Source organism: Eptatretus burgeri, chromosome 9 (genome assembly GCF_056783735.1).
Source record: "Eptatretus burgeri isolate ZD-2024b chromosome 9, Ebu_testis_v1, whole genome shotgun sequence".
In the NCBI taxonomy this organism is placed as follows: Eukaryota; Metazoa; Chordata; class Myxini; order Myxiniformes; family Myxinidae; genus Eptatretus; species Eptatretus burgeri.
Genome location: NC_140969.1, coordinates 104,524,867 through 104,541,193, shown reverse-complemented (window position 1 = coordinate 104,541,193; position 16,327 = coordinate 104,524,867). Strand labels below are relative to the sequence as shown.

The window sequence follows — 16,327 nt, the reverse complement described above, 5'->3', positions numbered from 1 at the left end:
TAAATAATAAAGAGAGTTACACTCAGATCTCTTACCTGTTAGTGGAGGGAATAGCCAATCAGCTCTCACCTAATCAACTAAACCCTGGTGACTAGGATTATATAACTAAAGTGACACCTCCCATGCTCCTCTCGCAGAAATTGTTGTGTAAAGCAATCAAGAAGGCCTACAACATTGTAATTGTATATTTATTGTGTAAGCATGACCTGTCTTCGGAGAGAATATTGGGATCAGGATTTTATACCTGGATTTTCATGTCTGAAAATAATTCCGAGATATGTTATTACTCAACTTCAGGGTACTGCTGAATTAACTTCAACTTGGGCAGAAATGTGTAAATAGTTATATGGTACTTTATTTCTTTGAAAGTTTTGCACAAATATACAATGCAGTATTTAAAATAGGATTCCAGGAAGAGAAGTGTTCTTCAATGTGCATACCATCCAAACCATGAGGTAGGAGAACAAAGCGATCCACAAGGTGGACAGTAAGAAAGAGAGTAGAAAAAACTTCTCCCATCGAGGTGCAGTGGAGTCAGGAACTGTGTAAGCAAGCATAGCTGTAAGAGGCCATGAGATGATCCATTGTATCCTTGGCAGTAACCCTTCTGAAAGTTCAGAAACAGAAGGGAAGGGATTAGAAAAATGAAGGACCACAAATGTAAAATTACACCAAAGAAACATGGAGAAAAAAAAAAACAAAGGAAACAAATCATTTAACTCGATCACTGTGATAACAAAGCGATCGGCAACGATAGGCCTCCACCTGCTGGGGGAGGTTTACCGTCGCTGATCACCAGTGACTTAAGGTTGGCCCGTGATCCAATGATGACCAGATTTTTTTTGGACTACCATTTGACCTTGACATTCAACATTTAGGGATAGAGTGTAAATTAAGAATATGTGTCCCCATCCACAATCTATCAATAAAACTCAACATCATGAAAAAAGTGTTTTTGTTAATTAGGTCATGATCCAAAAAATTAGGTCAAGGATACGAATCAAATATCAGGTTCACAACTTCAGTGCAGATACACTATGATGATGCAAGAACATCTTGGGAGGCCAAGTGGTCTTTGAGATGCCGCAATGGCAAAATTGAGAGATGACAAAAAAAAAACGTTTTTTTTCACACTGCCATTTGACCTTGACTGCATTATTTTATTCAGACCACCATTTGACCTTGACCTTTAACTCGGATTGGAATGATGTAAGTTAAATGTACATGCGACTTGCTCTGAGCTATCTAGATAGAGCAATTTAGTTCTGATTAGATAAACCTCAGTTGAGTTTTGGTGAAAAATGTTAGTCCATAATTGGGTCATGACCTTCAAATTAGGTTGAGGTAAAAAAAAAAAAACATACGTCAAACCCGCATACTTTGTTTTCCCATTATTGATGCAAAATTTCATTCCAAAAGTCACATCCTGATCAGAGATACAGCTCGGAAAATAGTAGAAAAAAGGGAGAAAAACCTAAATGGTGGTTTAGTACTCCTATGGGTGTAAGACCTTGACATTTAGCCCAGAAGGATACGATGCAAATTATGCTTAAATGTGCCTTGCTCTGCGCTATCTCGAGAGGGCAATTTTGCTCGAATCGGACAAACCCTTCTTTGGCAATTCCGCACACCTTTCTCATAGAAAGCATGCAGCGTGACCTGGTGTTGAGGAATACTGGAGAAGACCAGACCACTTACTAGCTATAGTTTTGGCAGGGATTGTAATTTGTTTAGGGCACTCGCAATAAATCACCTACTTTTGATAAAAGACACTGGGGGTGGATATATGATGTCCACCCAGTAGTGCAAGCAGACTAGACATCCAGATTAACCTCCGAGAGACAGCACACGTTTGTATACAACATCCCTGACTGCGAAGCACCATTCTGGCAATTTATATTCCGGCCAATAATTTAACCCAGACGAGACAGCTCAAAGGTAACTGCACTATCTCTGCATCCTCCTGTAAAGAAACAGAAATATTGTATGAAAGAAAGCAAATAATAAGATGCAAGATAAAAATAAAAATGCAAAATGGTCTCATTGACTGAAATAAGGTGTCAAAGTGCAAAATACCATGTGCAGATGGGTATGGAGACAATCATACATCGTTCACACGACAAACTGTATTGCACGGGGGATGTTGTCACTTGAGTGGTTTACCATTTTGGAAAAAGTGTTGTGAGTTGCATTGTTGTGTTAAATGAAGTTGACCTGATGACACGCTCATACATATCTGTAACATGTTAGCACTTGGTTTTCCCCAAACCACAACAACATACAGTATATTCGGCCTGAATAAGCTTGAAAGTTATGCCTGAGTACTAGGGCAAACAAATATGCTCATGATGTACTTCGTCTTCTTTTTTTTGTACACAACACAAGGCTGCGCGGTAGCATCATTGGCAAAGAGTGTGGCTGTTCCGCTGGTGCAATGTCATCAGTAGGGAGGGCATTAATTTGTAATGTGTTCAGGGTGCCAGCAATAGCTGCTCACCTACTCTTCACGAAGGACACCATGGGATCTTTAACATCCACCAACTAATGCCATGCCGGCAGAGGGGACGCTGAGTTTCATGTTCATCCAAGGGAAGGCACACACATTGATAGCGGTTTATAACTGGGCCGGGAATCGAACCCAGGCGAGACAGCTTCGAGGCAAATGCACATATCTCTATGCCACCCTGCCAACCTCGTGATGTACTGAAATACAGTTACAATGCTGAAAAGTGACTCGTAGTCTGTCATAAGAAGAAGGGGAGAGTGATTTCGAGTCACAGCTGTCATTGCTGTCAAAGGTGCTTCCACCAAGTATTAACTCAGGTGGGTGGACACTTTTCCAATCAAGATATTCGAGGTTTGTGTTTTTAATTAATTTTCCAATGAGAAGTGAGCAAGATAGAACATAATAAATATATGTGGAAAAATTACAGGCCTAGACCAGGAATCGAACTCAGGTCCTCTGGAAAACTGTACCAGTGCTCTGCCATCTGAGCTATCTGGGGGACCCACTGGCTGAGCAACGCAATTACAGCTGCCGCTCTCTTCCCCCCACTGCTTCCGGTGCACTCACTGCCAACCATAGGAGCAGCTCGGGCCTGCTCTCAAGAGGGTCTTCCCCCTGTGGGGGGGACACATCCATGTACGCTATTAAACTTCACAGGGGGCGTAGTAATTTAATGAGAAGTGAGCAGGATAGAACATCGTGGTGTTGTATATGTATGTGTATATGTGTTGGGATTTGTACCTTTGTTAAAGCTTTGTTTCTCCCAACTCAATTCATTCAACTGCAGTTTATCTACATTCATATTTCGGCACGCCCCTTTCTTTGTTCCACCATCAGATTTTTGTTACTGCATGAAATGAAACAATATTTAGCACATATACTAATGATATTATTGTCTTCCTTAAGAGGCCCCTCAAAATTCGTTTTGATGCATTTTCACAAACTCCAACGGATTCCATTCAAATCCGGTACGATTATGGCTTTTGGTCCAACTTAGGTTATTGGCTACAAATTTTTTCCACAACACTTCCGATATTCGAAAAAAATCGATAAATCGATATCCCTTATGGGATTTTCCATTCAAATCCACTCAAGTTTAAGGCCTACGGGGGACGCAAATTTCCACTTTGCCGCGGGCGCTGTTTACCTCCGCTACGCCAAGCTGTTAGGGTTAGGGTTAGGGTTAGGGTTTGGGTTAGTGTTAGGGTTAGGGTTAGCTCCCCTAACACTAACCCTAACAGCTAACCCTAACAGCTAACCCTAACCCTAACAGCGAACCCTAACCCTAACCGCTACCTGCTAACCCGAACCGCTAACCCCTAACCGCTAACAGCTATTCAGGAAATTTGCAAGAAAGCCCGAGCAACGTCGGGCTTTACTACGAGTTAAAATATATTCCTGCTTGCTGTTCACAAAGGAACATTGGAATGCCGTGTGTAGAGATAAGGATGGGGTCAGTCTTGAGTAATCCACAAGAATGCTGTAAGCAGCATTAGGGGGTAACTTTGCTTCCTCGTCATCTTGCTTTGTTCATCATTGTTGGAGGACATAAGCCAGTTGCTAAAGGCAGCTGGTCAGGTTGAAAGAAAGAACAATTGTGAAATAAGCATTTGTCCAAGATAGAACCGTATACAAGAGAGTAGCTCAACTGATCGAGCCAGAGCACTCACCCGGTAACCTCAATTGCTAATTGGTGTTCCTGGTGTTTGCTGCTCTCCGTGCGGCCGCATGTATTGGTGAGTAATAAACGATTTTCTCTGAAGTACATCGACGTCTTCATACCTTTGTGAAGGGTGATTGACGCCTCGATATATATATATATATATATATATATATATATATATATATATATATATATATATATATATATATATATACAGTATAGTTATGATTATGGGGGTAGATGAACTGATTTAATATAATAGTACAGATAGGATTGTGTAGTGTAGCATGGTCCGTGGACAGATAGCAGCACCTCGATGGAAACAAGTCAGAGAATCTGTCAGCTTAAGTGTTACGTGTCACCACACGAGGGGTGGTACGGTGTTAAATAGCTTAGGGAGTAAAAATAAGTTCCCCTGTACGTGATTACCCTCTGCGATTTTTCCCTATGTTGTTATATTCCAAGCCAGGCCCAGCGAAGGAGGAGCCCCACCCTCCCGGATTTGGGGGCGAGGACACACCCCGGGGGCAGAGGACAGAGAGGGTGATAAAAAAGAGGAAGATTGAAGGCGCAGTGTGCTTAGCAAGGGGGCTTCAGAGACAGCAGATCGAGCAGGGCAGATTGCACATCTGGAGTGATCGAGCAGGGCTGATTGCACATCTGGAGTGATAAAGCAGGGCAGATTGCACGTCTGGAGTTATCGAGCAGAGCCGATCAAGGAGGTGCCGGCCAGATTTGTTCGTGTATAGTGTGGAAAGCTGCTACAAGAGAGGCACGATTCTATCTGCGTGTGCACGTGGATGGTGGAGGCTCCTTCCTCCCGGGCTCGACAAGAGACGGCGCCATTTTGCTTGCAAATACACGTGCCGGACGAAGCTCCCCATTACGAGATCGACAAGGGCCAGCCCTTGGGCAGGCTGAGTACCAGTGTATTTAAAAGGGGTTATATTTTCGTTTGTCACCCTTGGCCTGTGTTTGCGTCTGTGTGTGTGCAAGGCATTGATCATCGAAGTTATTTATTATCTCCGTTTCATTTCATCTTCATTGTTGTCCTTATAAATATTTGTGTTTCATTAAATCTATTCCCTTTTAAAGAAACCGCATTTCATGTATTTGTAGTGGGATTTGTGGATCAACCCTCCTCGTGCTGTCCATCTTCCGTATTCCTCCTTCCGTTCCATTCTGAGTACTCCTCCATCCGCTATTGCCCTCACTGGGCTGTTGTCTTCCCCCATACAGCGGCGTTGCCATCCGCCATACCCTTCGATCTCTTTTTTTTTGTCCTCGCTCCTCCACCCTCCTTCCTCTGTCTCCTCCCTTTCTTACCCCTCTTCCAATTTTCATGAAGTGATAAACAATTGGTGGTTGTGATAAGTTCTCACAGGTAGTTAGGTTGAGGTTTGGATGTGGTTATGTTGTGCTGTGGTGTTTGTTGTTTTGAGTTTGAGCCAGGAGTGTGATGGAATGCGTGGGATGGGTGGATGGGTGCTTTAGCAGTTTGGGTTGCTGCTGGGTTTGATTCCACAGTTTGACTTTTGGGATTCGGCTCAGGTTGAGAGATTCTGGGGCTTATCACATTTTGGTTGTAAAACATGTGCTGAAATTAAATAAAGGTATGAAATGCTGGTGTCTCCAGGTGTTTATAAGTATTGCAGCTAGGGTACAATGCTCTCTGGGGTCTCTTGGTCTGAATCGGGTTTCAGGATTTGGACTGCAGGGTTGAACTTGAGAGAGGGACCAGCTGCTTCAGGGGTTTTCGTTTGGTTCGCGTGTTCTTTGGAACCCTGGGCAGTGCGTGACCCCCTCGGAGAGATACAGATCCAGAGCGGGTAAACGTGGTGGCAGCCACAGTTCAAGTCACATACCTCAAGGGAAGCCCATGTTATAATTTATTTTAAAATGGAACATTCTGTTTGAAAGTGACGGGTGTTTTGCTATTCTATCTGAACGTGCCGTTTTAACATACCCAATTTCGTTCAATCCTATAGTAGTACCAGCAGAAGGAACCATCCTCCCCACTTCCCTTCAAGTCCCACGAATAAACGCAAGTTCAGAACACCCACTTCCCCTCCCCACCTCCCCCATTCTCCTCATTCCCCCACCCCTCCCTCTTTCCCAACCCTTCCCTCTCTCCCCCATCTCTCCCTCCTTGCTTCTCACTCCCTCACCCTTCATTCCTCTCTCTCCCACCCCTCTCTCTATCTCACCTCTCTCCCCTGTTTCTCTGCCCCCCCCCCTTCGTATTCCCATCAGTGAAGGTAGAGGCAGTATTTGCTGGTATTAAATCATTGAAAATTTTAAGAAAAATTATTTTAATCAATTATTTATCGAATTGAAAAATGAAAAAGAAAAATAATTGGGAATTAAATAATGGAAAAGTGTGTGTGCGGGGGGGGGGGGGGGATTGCAAATTAAAAAATGAAATAATAATAAAGAATTAAATAATAGAGAAATTTTTCTTCAAAAAGTAGGACAGGACACCACAGACAGCAAGACTAAAGACTTCATGCCTCCCTCTGGGAACCATAATAAAGGCAGTGCAAGACTGCATGGAAAGATGGTCAAACAATGAGTTGCTAACAAAGCCGTGGCCTTTGAGAAACGTCTTTTCATGCCGAGTGCGATAAAAATTGAGGCTATTCTTTTGAATAATTTCACAGCTAATTGGATGTTGATGGAACATGGGATATGATGGGTCAAATGGCGTCTTATTGTATGTGAATACTGGAAGAAAAGAAAAAAAACTTGGACATTAGCATAAATCCACAGGACATTAGCAGTGACCAAAACCCCAAAAAGGGGCAGTGTGTAACGATTACAAGAGACAGGGAGGGAACTAGTCAGAGAAAATATCAACGAGTTCAAAGGTATGGTGAATATATCAGCAAAGACTGTTGAACAGGTACCACAATGACCCAAAACGATAGTCAGTGACAGCATACCTGCTGTTGTCTTGCATTAAGAACCCCATAAGTCAGGTATTTTTGCAAGTAATAATTACAACAGCATCTTTTTCTTATGGGGTTCTTATCGCAAGACAACATCCAATGCCTCAATCATATGAACGAACAGGGTGCAGACTACATTGCTTGAAGACTTTTGCAACCTACCCTCCTTGTCACACAGCCCATAATCACCTGGATAAACAAGCGTGGTGTATAAACTCGTTGAGCCCTGCCCACGAATCCTGCCCAATCCCCCATTTTTTTTTTAATACATGGTCTAGGCTCATGGAAGAGTGAGGACACAGAACAAACCAAGACATAACAACAAAGAGAAGAGCAGGAGAAAGGGGAAAAGTCAATAGCAGGGTAGAGGGAGAAGGTAGACGTAGATGGACAAACAAGGTACACAGGTAACGATGAGGGTTATGGGAGAACGCAAGGGGTTTTCCCAGAAGGGGATTGCTGGCTAACCTTGAGCACCCTGCAGAAATATGGGCGAGGGGGGGACATATCGCAGTCATAGTGGGGGGGGGGGGAGGCAAGAGAGGAGACGGTAGAAGACAGAAAGACCACTGACCTGCCTGCGGTGAGATAGTGCGAGGCCCAAAGACTCAGCCTCATCGCGGGAGATACCAATGATCCGAAATGCCTTGGTTTCCACAGCGTGAAGCTGAGAAAGGTGGGAGGCAGGAGTACCAGCCCAGAGGGGAGAGCAGTACTCCAATAGGTTGTGGACAAAAGCTTTGTCTGTGGTTAGGAGCTCAGATGTGCCGAGGAAAGACTTTGCACAATGGAGGATTCCCAGTTGGTGACTGGTTTTAGAGGCCAGCTTGAAAATGTAACTGAATTTGTATTGGTATTTGCATTTTAATTTCTGTTGCTCATAGTTATTAATGTTAAGAACCTTTTTTGGTTATTTTTTCTTTTTTCTGGTGCCAAGATTAAAACAAATTTCATTGTACATTTCATATATAGATATATAGATATATATATATATATATATATATATATATATATATATATATATATATATATATATGACAATAAACTTGATTTGATGTCATGGCAGAAAGTGGAGTCATCGGCAAAGAGATGAAGAGGATTTTCCAGGGAGTTAGTGAGATCATTGATGAAGATTAGGAATAAGATGGGGCCGAGAACACTGCTTTGGAGTACTCTAGCTTTGACAGGGAGAGGAGATTAAAGGGTTCCGTTGAGAGCCACGCGCTGTCTACGAAAGTTGACGAAGTCAGTAATTCAAGAGTGGAGTTGGTCTTGGATTCCATAGGCAGACAGTTTGGAGAGCAAGGACGGATGCCAGACTGTATCAAAAGCTGTATTCAAGCCAGACTGTATTCAAGTTGTACGAAGATATGTCTGGAGAGACAGCCCTGATCTCATGTCTAATATTGAGGGCCTCCATCCATTGTTGGGAGAGTATAAGTATAGAAGGCAAAGTGTCACTGGGTGTCGGAGAGGGGAGGGAAGGGGAGGGGAGGGGGGTAGTTCAAAAAACTGCTAAAAGAGAGTCATGTATTTGGAGTACAGGCCCTTACTGCATGGCAATTTGCATTGTCCTAAGCTTTTTGAAAGGTATAGTGGAATCTTTAACGTTCACAAAAAAATTCATAAAGAAAATTTGTCTTCACGTTTCCAGCAAAAAGAGAACATTTAGTATTCATTGTGCATTGGGGATGAAAACCAGACGAAGAAATTGAAGTTGAATCCTATGACGAAATACCTTACACATCTCATGCAGAATAAACATTTACCCTATTATTTTTTCACACATTATAATACAGTACAGTATTTCCAAATCCTATATCATAAGAGCAAAGCATTTTCACGTATCGAATTACAATTTGTATGTTTTCACGAGTTTGTGCAAAACCACACACCAGGCATAATGCATAGAGGATTCAACGGCTTCTCCGCAGCTTGGTCCAATTGTGGAAGCCACCCCGGGGTGTTGACCTCTCCGGCATGATTTCCATCATACTTGGGAGCTTGAGCCTGCAAAGCTTGACCTGATGAAGCTTTCCGAAGCAAACGCTGCCTCTGCAGGATGATACAGACAGATTATTTCACTTGTTTGTCAATCCAGGGACAGGATTCATCAACCTTATCGAAATCAACTTGAGCTAAGTGTATTGGCCTGTTTGGTGTTCCCATCTGAGTATATGACTCACGATGGAGGAATTCCATGATCAAATACCATCTGCTGCATTGATTCGTATCCTCGTCTCCAAATAACCTCATCCTGCATGTGTTTTATCTACAAGGTAATAGTTTTTTTTTTTTAAGGTGTCATAATTTGAAATTCCCACTAACAAACTCTGCCAAAAATATTTCATGAGAATAGGACAAAATGACTCATCTTCAAGTTGTACAATGAATGATTTGAGTAGTACCAAGGTTAAAGTAGTTCCAACGCATGATTCAACACCAAATTGTTTTGTTATTTTTTAACAGGAAATTAAAACTTTGCAAAATGATTGGACATCCGGCATAACAAACGCTTTCAACTGCGAGACATAATTATCTGGATACATTTAATGAGTGATGCAATTTAATCGTGTCCAAACTAGTTTTTTTTTTATGTGATGATGATAATGTGACTAACAGAGTGAAAATGCTTTGTAACAGACCATATACATATTATGCAGGTAGGGAGGAGGTTCGGGTATAAAACAAGCAAACAAAAATCGAGAAAATAAGGAGGGTAATTGGGAAGGAGAGGGTGAAAAGGGGAAGGAACTGGTAGTACTTGGGAATAATGGATGGCGAATTTCCTTGAAACGGTTGATATTTCTCCCGTGGAGATTTTTCGAGGAGAACATGAATTTTATATTTAACAAGCGGATACAGCCATTAAGGATGGGTGAAGAGATGGAATGGAATTAGATAGGAGGGGAGTGTGACGGAACAACAACAATAACAAAATTTCCCATGCTTCCCACCTAAAGTTCCACCAGGAATGACCCAATATCACATTTTGATTAAAAAAAAAATGTTTTCCCCCATTTTGACTCCTGTGATTAAGACTCCTCTCCAGACCTCCCACACCCCCCTGTGGCATGAACCGGAGGTGAAATCCCCCAAAAATCGTTAAATATTTCATGCAACCCCCAATGTTGATTGCAAATACAAAGTTTCATCAAACAATGTTTAAAAATTTTTCCCGTAATTGCATTTTTTTGAATTTGACCTTTTGACCCAGGCAGGCTCAAAAACGATACTGCTCTTGCACCTTCTTGCCATGTGGTGATCATAGCGTGACAGACGGACAGAGCCGATTACAATATCCCTCCATTTTTTTTCACAAAGCATGGGGATAACAAAAACAGCCCTGTAACCATTGTAAAAAAATGAGGATAACAACAAATCCGTGATGGTTTGTTTTGAAAGGCTATGCGATGGAATGCCCTAACATAATCTGGCATAGCGAACATTTGAACAAAGCTGGTCTACTTTGGACTGGAATGAACGGAATACAAAAGTTGTACATTTCGATGCCGCAAGCAGAATTGTAAGATATCGTTAATTATGCCTACAAAGTTTAGTGATGGAAGCACAAAGCAGTGAGAGGGGAAATAGCAAATCTAAGATATAAAAGGAGCTCGGTTTTGGCATGCCTGCATCCGTCTGTGCGTGCCTGCATCCGTCTGTGTGTGCTTGCTTGCATCCCATACAATTGGCAGCGCAGCATGTATGCACGCAGCATAACAATACATGCATACACACAAATACTGTATGTACACACAGTACATACATGCATGAGGGGAGTTTGTTTCCTGCCATGGTCCGTACTGAATATGTACCCCAGACAGTTTGATCAAAAGAAGGAAGAGATGAGGAGGGGAGGGAGAGGGTGAGAATTTTTTGTTTCATTATTTTGATCTTCCTCTTGTTGTGCTGTTATATATTATTTGGAATTCAGCATCTAATAAGGCTGTGATGAATATCCCATCAAGTCTTTTACCATCGATCTCTCTTCTGAGCATTACTCCTTTATGCTTTCCACCTTTTTGTCAGTTTTTGTCAGGTCAGGTTCGATCTATGACCTGCTACAGGTACCATGTAAACCTGTACTAACCTGTTCCATGGTCGGGTTGTCGGCGACTAAACCGTCTCCCCCACCAGGTTTTCTGGTGAGGAGGGTGTTTGGATATGGACACCCAGCAGGATTAAAAACAAAACCTGTCAAAGGGCGGAGGAGCTCCTTGTGAGCCAACGGCCATCCATATCTAGTGCCCAACTGTGTCTGTGGACGTCCTCCTGCAGTTGGGTTACTTCTTATTAGGAGGTTGGTGGCAGGATTTGCACTCCAGCCACCGTAAAACGCTTCATTCCGCAAAACGCAAAAACGCAAAAAAATCTGAAAACCCACTCCGTGGGAGTACCTCCTGTGCAGCTTCCCTTCGCAGGGCAGCTCACCGGATGATGGGATTGGGGCAAAGCCTTCGGGACCCCCAATCTTTGATAGGAGGGAAACCACGGGGTAACATCCCTGGGTCAGATTGCGGGAGAGTGTGTCGGAGTGGTGCTGGTGTCGTCCACCAGACGGCGGTCTCCTTGGGTTAACCTGAGGCGGTCCCTTCGGGTGGGTGCCTGGAATGTCCTATCCCTAAGAGGATGATCACCTGTCTCTGTTATCATCTGAGCTCAAAGCGTTTGGACATCGGGATTGCAGCTCTCTCTGAGGTTCGGAGACCGGATTGCGGCGAGATAATGGTGGGTGGTTACACCTACTATTGGTCTGGTCGCTCTGATGGTTACCATACCCAAGGAGTTGCTGTAGCTGTGTCCAATAAGCTGACCCCAATGATAGTTGAGGTAACACCGGTCAACGAGCGTATTATGAGATTAAGGATTCGTCACTCCTTAGGTGTCATTTCCCTGGTCTCTATTTATGCTCCGACTGAGGCGAGTGATCTCACCGTGAAGGACACATTCTACGCCACACTCGAGTCTGTGGTTGATCAGTGCCCCAGACGAGATACACTTCTAGTCTTGGGGGATTTCAATGCATCGACTGGAACTGATAGGGATGGTTATGAGGTGTGTGTTGGTCCCCATGGGTCAGGAACTATGAACCAGAATAGCACTAAGTTCCTTGACTTTGCAAGAAGTCATGGACTTAGGGTGGCTGGTTCATGGTTTCAGCGCCCGCATAAAGCTCATCGCTGGACTTGGTATTCCAACGCTGGCGGTGTGGCAAAGGGAGATTGACCATGTCCTCATTGACGGTCGTTGGAGGATGATCCAGAACTGCAGGGTCTACCGGAGTGCTCAGTTCCTCAATACTGACCACAGGCTTGTTGTAGCAACTCTAAAGCTGCACCTTAAATCCTGGAGAATGGTACCATCCCAGCCTAGGCTGGATGTTGCCAAGCTCAGGGATGAGAGAGTAGCTGAGGAGTTTGCGAACAGGCTGAGTGGACACTTGGGGGGTCTGGGTGCTTTGGGGGATCCTGAAGAGTTGTGGAGCACCTTCAAGACCACCGTCCTTGATGTTGCCGGTGGATGCCTTGGAGTTCACCGCAGGGCAAAGAAGAATTTTGTCTCTCAACGGACACTGGATACCATTGACCAGAGTCGCAGGGCCAGGCTGAATGGCAGAGTTGAGCTGTTCAGGGAGCTGAGGCGTAAAACTGTACGTGCACTGAGGGTGGACAAGGAGGCCTATGTGCGAGGAATCTGTGAGGGGTAGAGCATCACCTGTGGACAGGTGATTCTCGTCCCGCTTACAGGGGTCGCGCATTACGTTCATCCAAGCCCATCCCTCGGAGCACTGCAGTTCGAGCAGAGAGTGGTAGGCTCTTGACAGAGGAGTCTGAAGTGAAGGCCCGCTGGGCCGGTTACTTTGAGCGGTTGTACCAGGCTGATCCCCCAGCTGTCGAGTTGGACGTCAAGGGTGTTACAATCCCTGTTGCTGACCCTCGAATCAACTGTGGTCCACCATCGCTTGTGGAAACACGGGCTGCGGTGAACCAGTTGAAACGGGGCAAAGCTCCAGGGATCTGTGGCATCCATGCTGAACTTCTCAAGGCTGGTGGAAATGCTGCACTCGCGTCGTTGCATGCAGTTTTGTGCTCTGCCTGGAACACAGGCATCATCCCAACTGACTGGAAGAGGGGCCTTGTTGTCCCTCTCTGGAAAGGGAAGGGTGATCGCCAAGACTGCAACAACTACCGAGGGGTGACGCTGCTCTCAGTGCCGGGCAAGGTCTTTGCTCGGATAATTCTTGATAGGGTTCGCCACCATCTGCTTGAGCACCAGCGTCCAGAGCAGTTAGGCTTTACACCAAAGAGGTCAACGATTGACCGTATCCTTGCTCTTCGTGTCCTCACTGAACGCAGACGAGAGTTTCGGCAGGGGCTGCTTGCAGCCTATGTTGATCTCTGTAAAGCGTTCGATTCAGTGAATCGGGATGTCCTCTGGAGGATTCTTGGTCTTCGTGGGGTGCCACCGAAACTGATCGATCTGATGTCTGAACTCTACTCTGGTACTGAGAGTGCTGTGAAGTGTGGTGGTACCGCCTCTGACTTATTTCCAGTTGTTACTGGAGTTCGTCAGGGATGTGTACTTGCCCCCACACTTTTCAACACTTGTATGGACTGGATTTTTGGGAGGATGTCGGAGAGATCAAGTTGCGATGCATCGTTTGGCAATGTCAAGATCTCGGACCTTGATTTTGCAGATGATGCAGTCATCTTTGCGGAGACTTTAGACATCCTCTTGGGGGCCGTCGAGGTGCTGAATGAGGAGACGGAGCGGTTGGGATTACGGATTTCTTGGGGCAAAACGAAGATCCAGGCTTTCGGTGACATCTTGGATGCTGCTGTCCTGTCTGTGTCTGTTTGTGGTGAGGATGTTGAGGTCGTGGATAGATTCACTTACCTTGGCAGTGATATTCATGTCTCCGCAGGTTGTGAGCCGGAGGTCAATAGACGTCTGGGTCGGGCCTGGGGAGTCATGGATTCACTGGATCATGGGGTGTGGCGCTGCAGGTACCTGTGCGGGAGGACGAAAGTCCGAGTCTTCAGGTCCTTGGTACTTCCAGTCTTGCTCTATGGGTGCGAGACTTGGACTTTGACCAAGGATCTGAGACGGAGACTTAATTCCTTTGGTACCAGGTCTCTTGGAGAATCCTTGGCTATCGCTGGTCGGATTTTGTGTCCAACGAGCGGTTGCTGAGAGAGACTCGGATGAGATTTGTTACCTGCATAGTCCGTGAGCGTCAGCTGCGGCTGTATGGACATGTGGCTCGTTTTCCTGACGCTGATCCTGCTCACCAGATTCTCTCAGCGAGGGAGTCTCATGAGTGGAGGAGGCCAGTGGGCCGACCACGTGCCTCATGGTTGCAGCAGGTTGACCATCATCTCAAGGAGATGGGGATGGGCCTGGCATCTGCCTGGGGGATGGCCAGACGGAGGCCCCTGGAGTACCGGCGGAAAGTGGACGCAGCGACGCGCTGTTCTGGCACATGCTCCCATACCTGACCTGACCTTTCCACCAACAGCCAACACCTCCAGGGCACATGCGTTTGTCCAGAAACACATACTCTGACCGTTCCTAGTTTGAAGCTTTGAATCCAAATCGACTTATTTACTCCACTCTTCTCACATGTATGAAAATGCCTGTCTGAGTTTGCCCCCCTCATCTTCAACTGAGCTCTTTCACTTCCCTGAATTTTCTCCACCCTCTTAGTTTATTCACTGCCTCCATTTGTCTCTCCTGACCTCCCTACTTCAGCTGAAGAGTGTTTGTCTTTTGGTACACTTGTTACCCTCAGTCCTGTTGTTAATTCCTCCCAATGTTGAACAACTCTTCCACAAGCCTACATTAAAAGGTAAAAATCAACTTGGGGAGGTGGGGAGATAATGGACTTCCAACTTCCTAAAATCTCTCTGAAGATAGTTGACCAGTCCCGTCAGCATCCTCATAACTGAGCTTTCCTGGTAATGATCACCGGTGAATAATTTTTTTTTTTTTTAATGAAAATGCAATTGTTGAACGAAGGTTGTTTTCTTTTTTTTAATGGATTTTTTTTCCTCAAGGGGAAGGGATCAATAACCACTGGATTTGCCTCTCCCCACTTTCACCATTCCCAAATCCACTTCTGAGAGTTCCAAACATCTGCCCGGTTTTTCACATCCTATTAAAACCCATGTCGTGTATGGTTTGTTCAACAAAAGTGATAACTTAAACTGATAAGATCACCAAAGTACTGAGAGAAGAAAAAATAACGATAGCTTCAGGTCCTATTAGGTCCTACAAGATCTTCAGGTCCTACAAGACCCTAAGATCTTAAGCCAGCCACGTTACCGTTAAACCACCACCACAAGTTTACCATTTCAAACAAAATATACACAAAGTACTGAAGGGATCCTTGCCAAATGCTCAACTGTTGAATACTAATTAAATAAGTTGTGTTGTGTCAATGTTTCATGCAGTGTTCTCATTGTAGTTGGGCTTTCAAGGCTGCTTTGGAAGTTGTTCTTGTTGAGGTTCTTATTACTAACATTGATTATTTTTATGGTTGGATCACACTTTTACACATTATTACAGAGATTGTGCAACTGACTGATAAACTTAAATTAACTGGACAGTTCGTTGAACACCTTACCCCGGACAGTCTGGGTAAAAAGGACATGGGAAGGGACTCGATTTTAAACTCTTGCTTTACATTTCCAAACACGATCTATATTCCCTACGAGCCGCCATTTGGTGTGACCACGAGCAGCACATTTGATTGGTCGCGATGGCATAAGATTTTGTCCAAGTACTGTTAACCGGAAGGGTTTTAAAAGTCCCAAGAAGGCGATTTGTATTCTCGTGTTCAAGTATATAATTCAATTGAAATAAAATTAAGATTTTATAGGCTGTTTAAATTTTTTTTTTTTTGCAAGTTTACTGCTGTTGATGCAGCTTCTATCACACCGCCTTATCTATCACGTTACATTAGTTATTCGTGCCTGTTGTTTGAGTCCTTTGTGACGTCCCTACAAGCAGTAACTTTCCTGTTTGGAATGATTTTCAATTTGGTTTGACAGCCAGGCAGGCAGACGGATGAAAAAAATTACTTTCCGATCGGGATGAGATCCCATACAATTTGCCAAATTCAGAGCAAAGTACTGCTAAACTGCAGGTTCGTGTTCAGATTCATGTTCTGATTTATGTTCTGCAGTGTTAAAAATATAACATTAA

The 16,327-nt window shown here is 44.3% G+C and overlaps 1 protein-coding gene across 4 annotated transcripts in view; it reads right to left on the bottom strand.

The window, feature by feature from the left end:
• The window catches only part of SLC24A4 (solute carrier family 24 member 4), a 178,312-nt gene that overhangs the window by 29,714 nt on the left and 132,271 nt on the right, over window positions 1-16,327 (bottom strand). For all 4 annotated transcript variants that reach the window (XM_085896455.1, XM_085896456.1, XM_085896453.1 and 1 more), the window contains 2 exons: window positions 9,013-9,172; window positions 441-607 (listed from right to left, as the gene is read on the bottom strand). In XM_085896455.1, coding sequence (XP_085752581.1) covers window positions 441-607; window positions 9,013-9,172 — 327 coding nt within the window. The remainder of the gene's footprint in view (window positions 1-440; window positions 608-9,012; window positions 9,173-16,327) is intronic.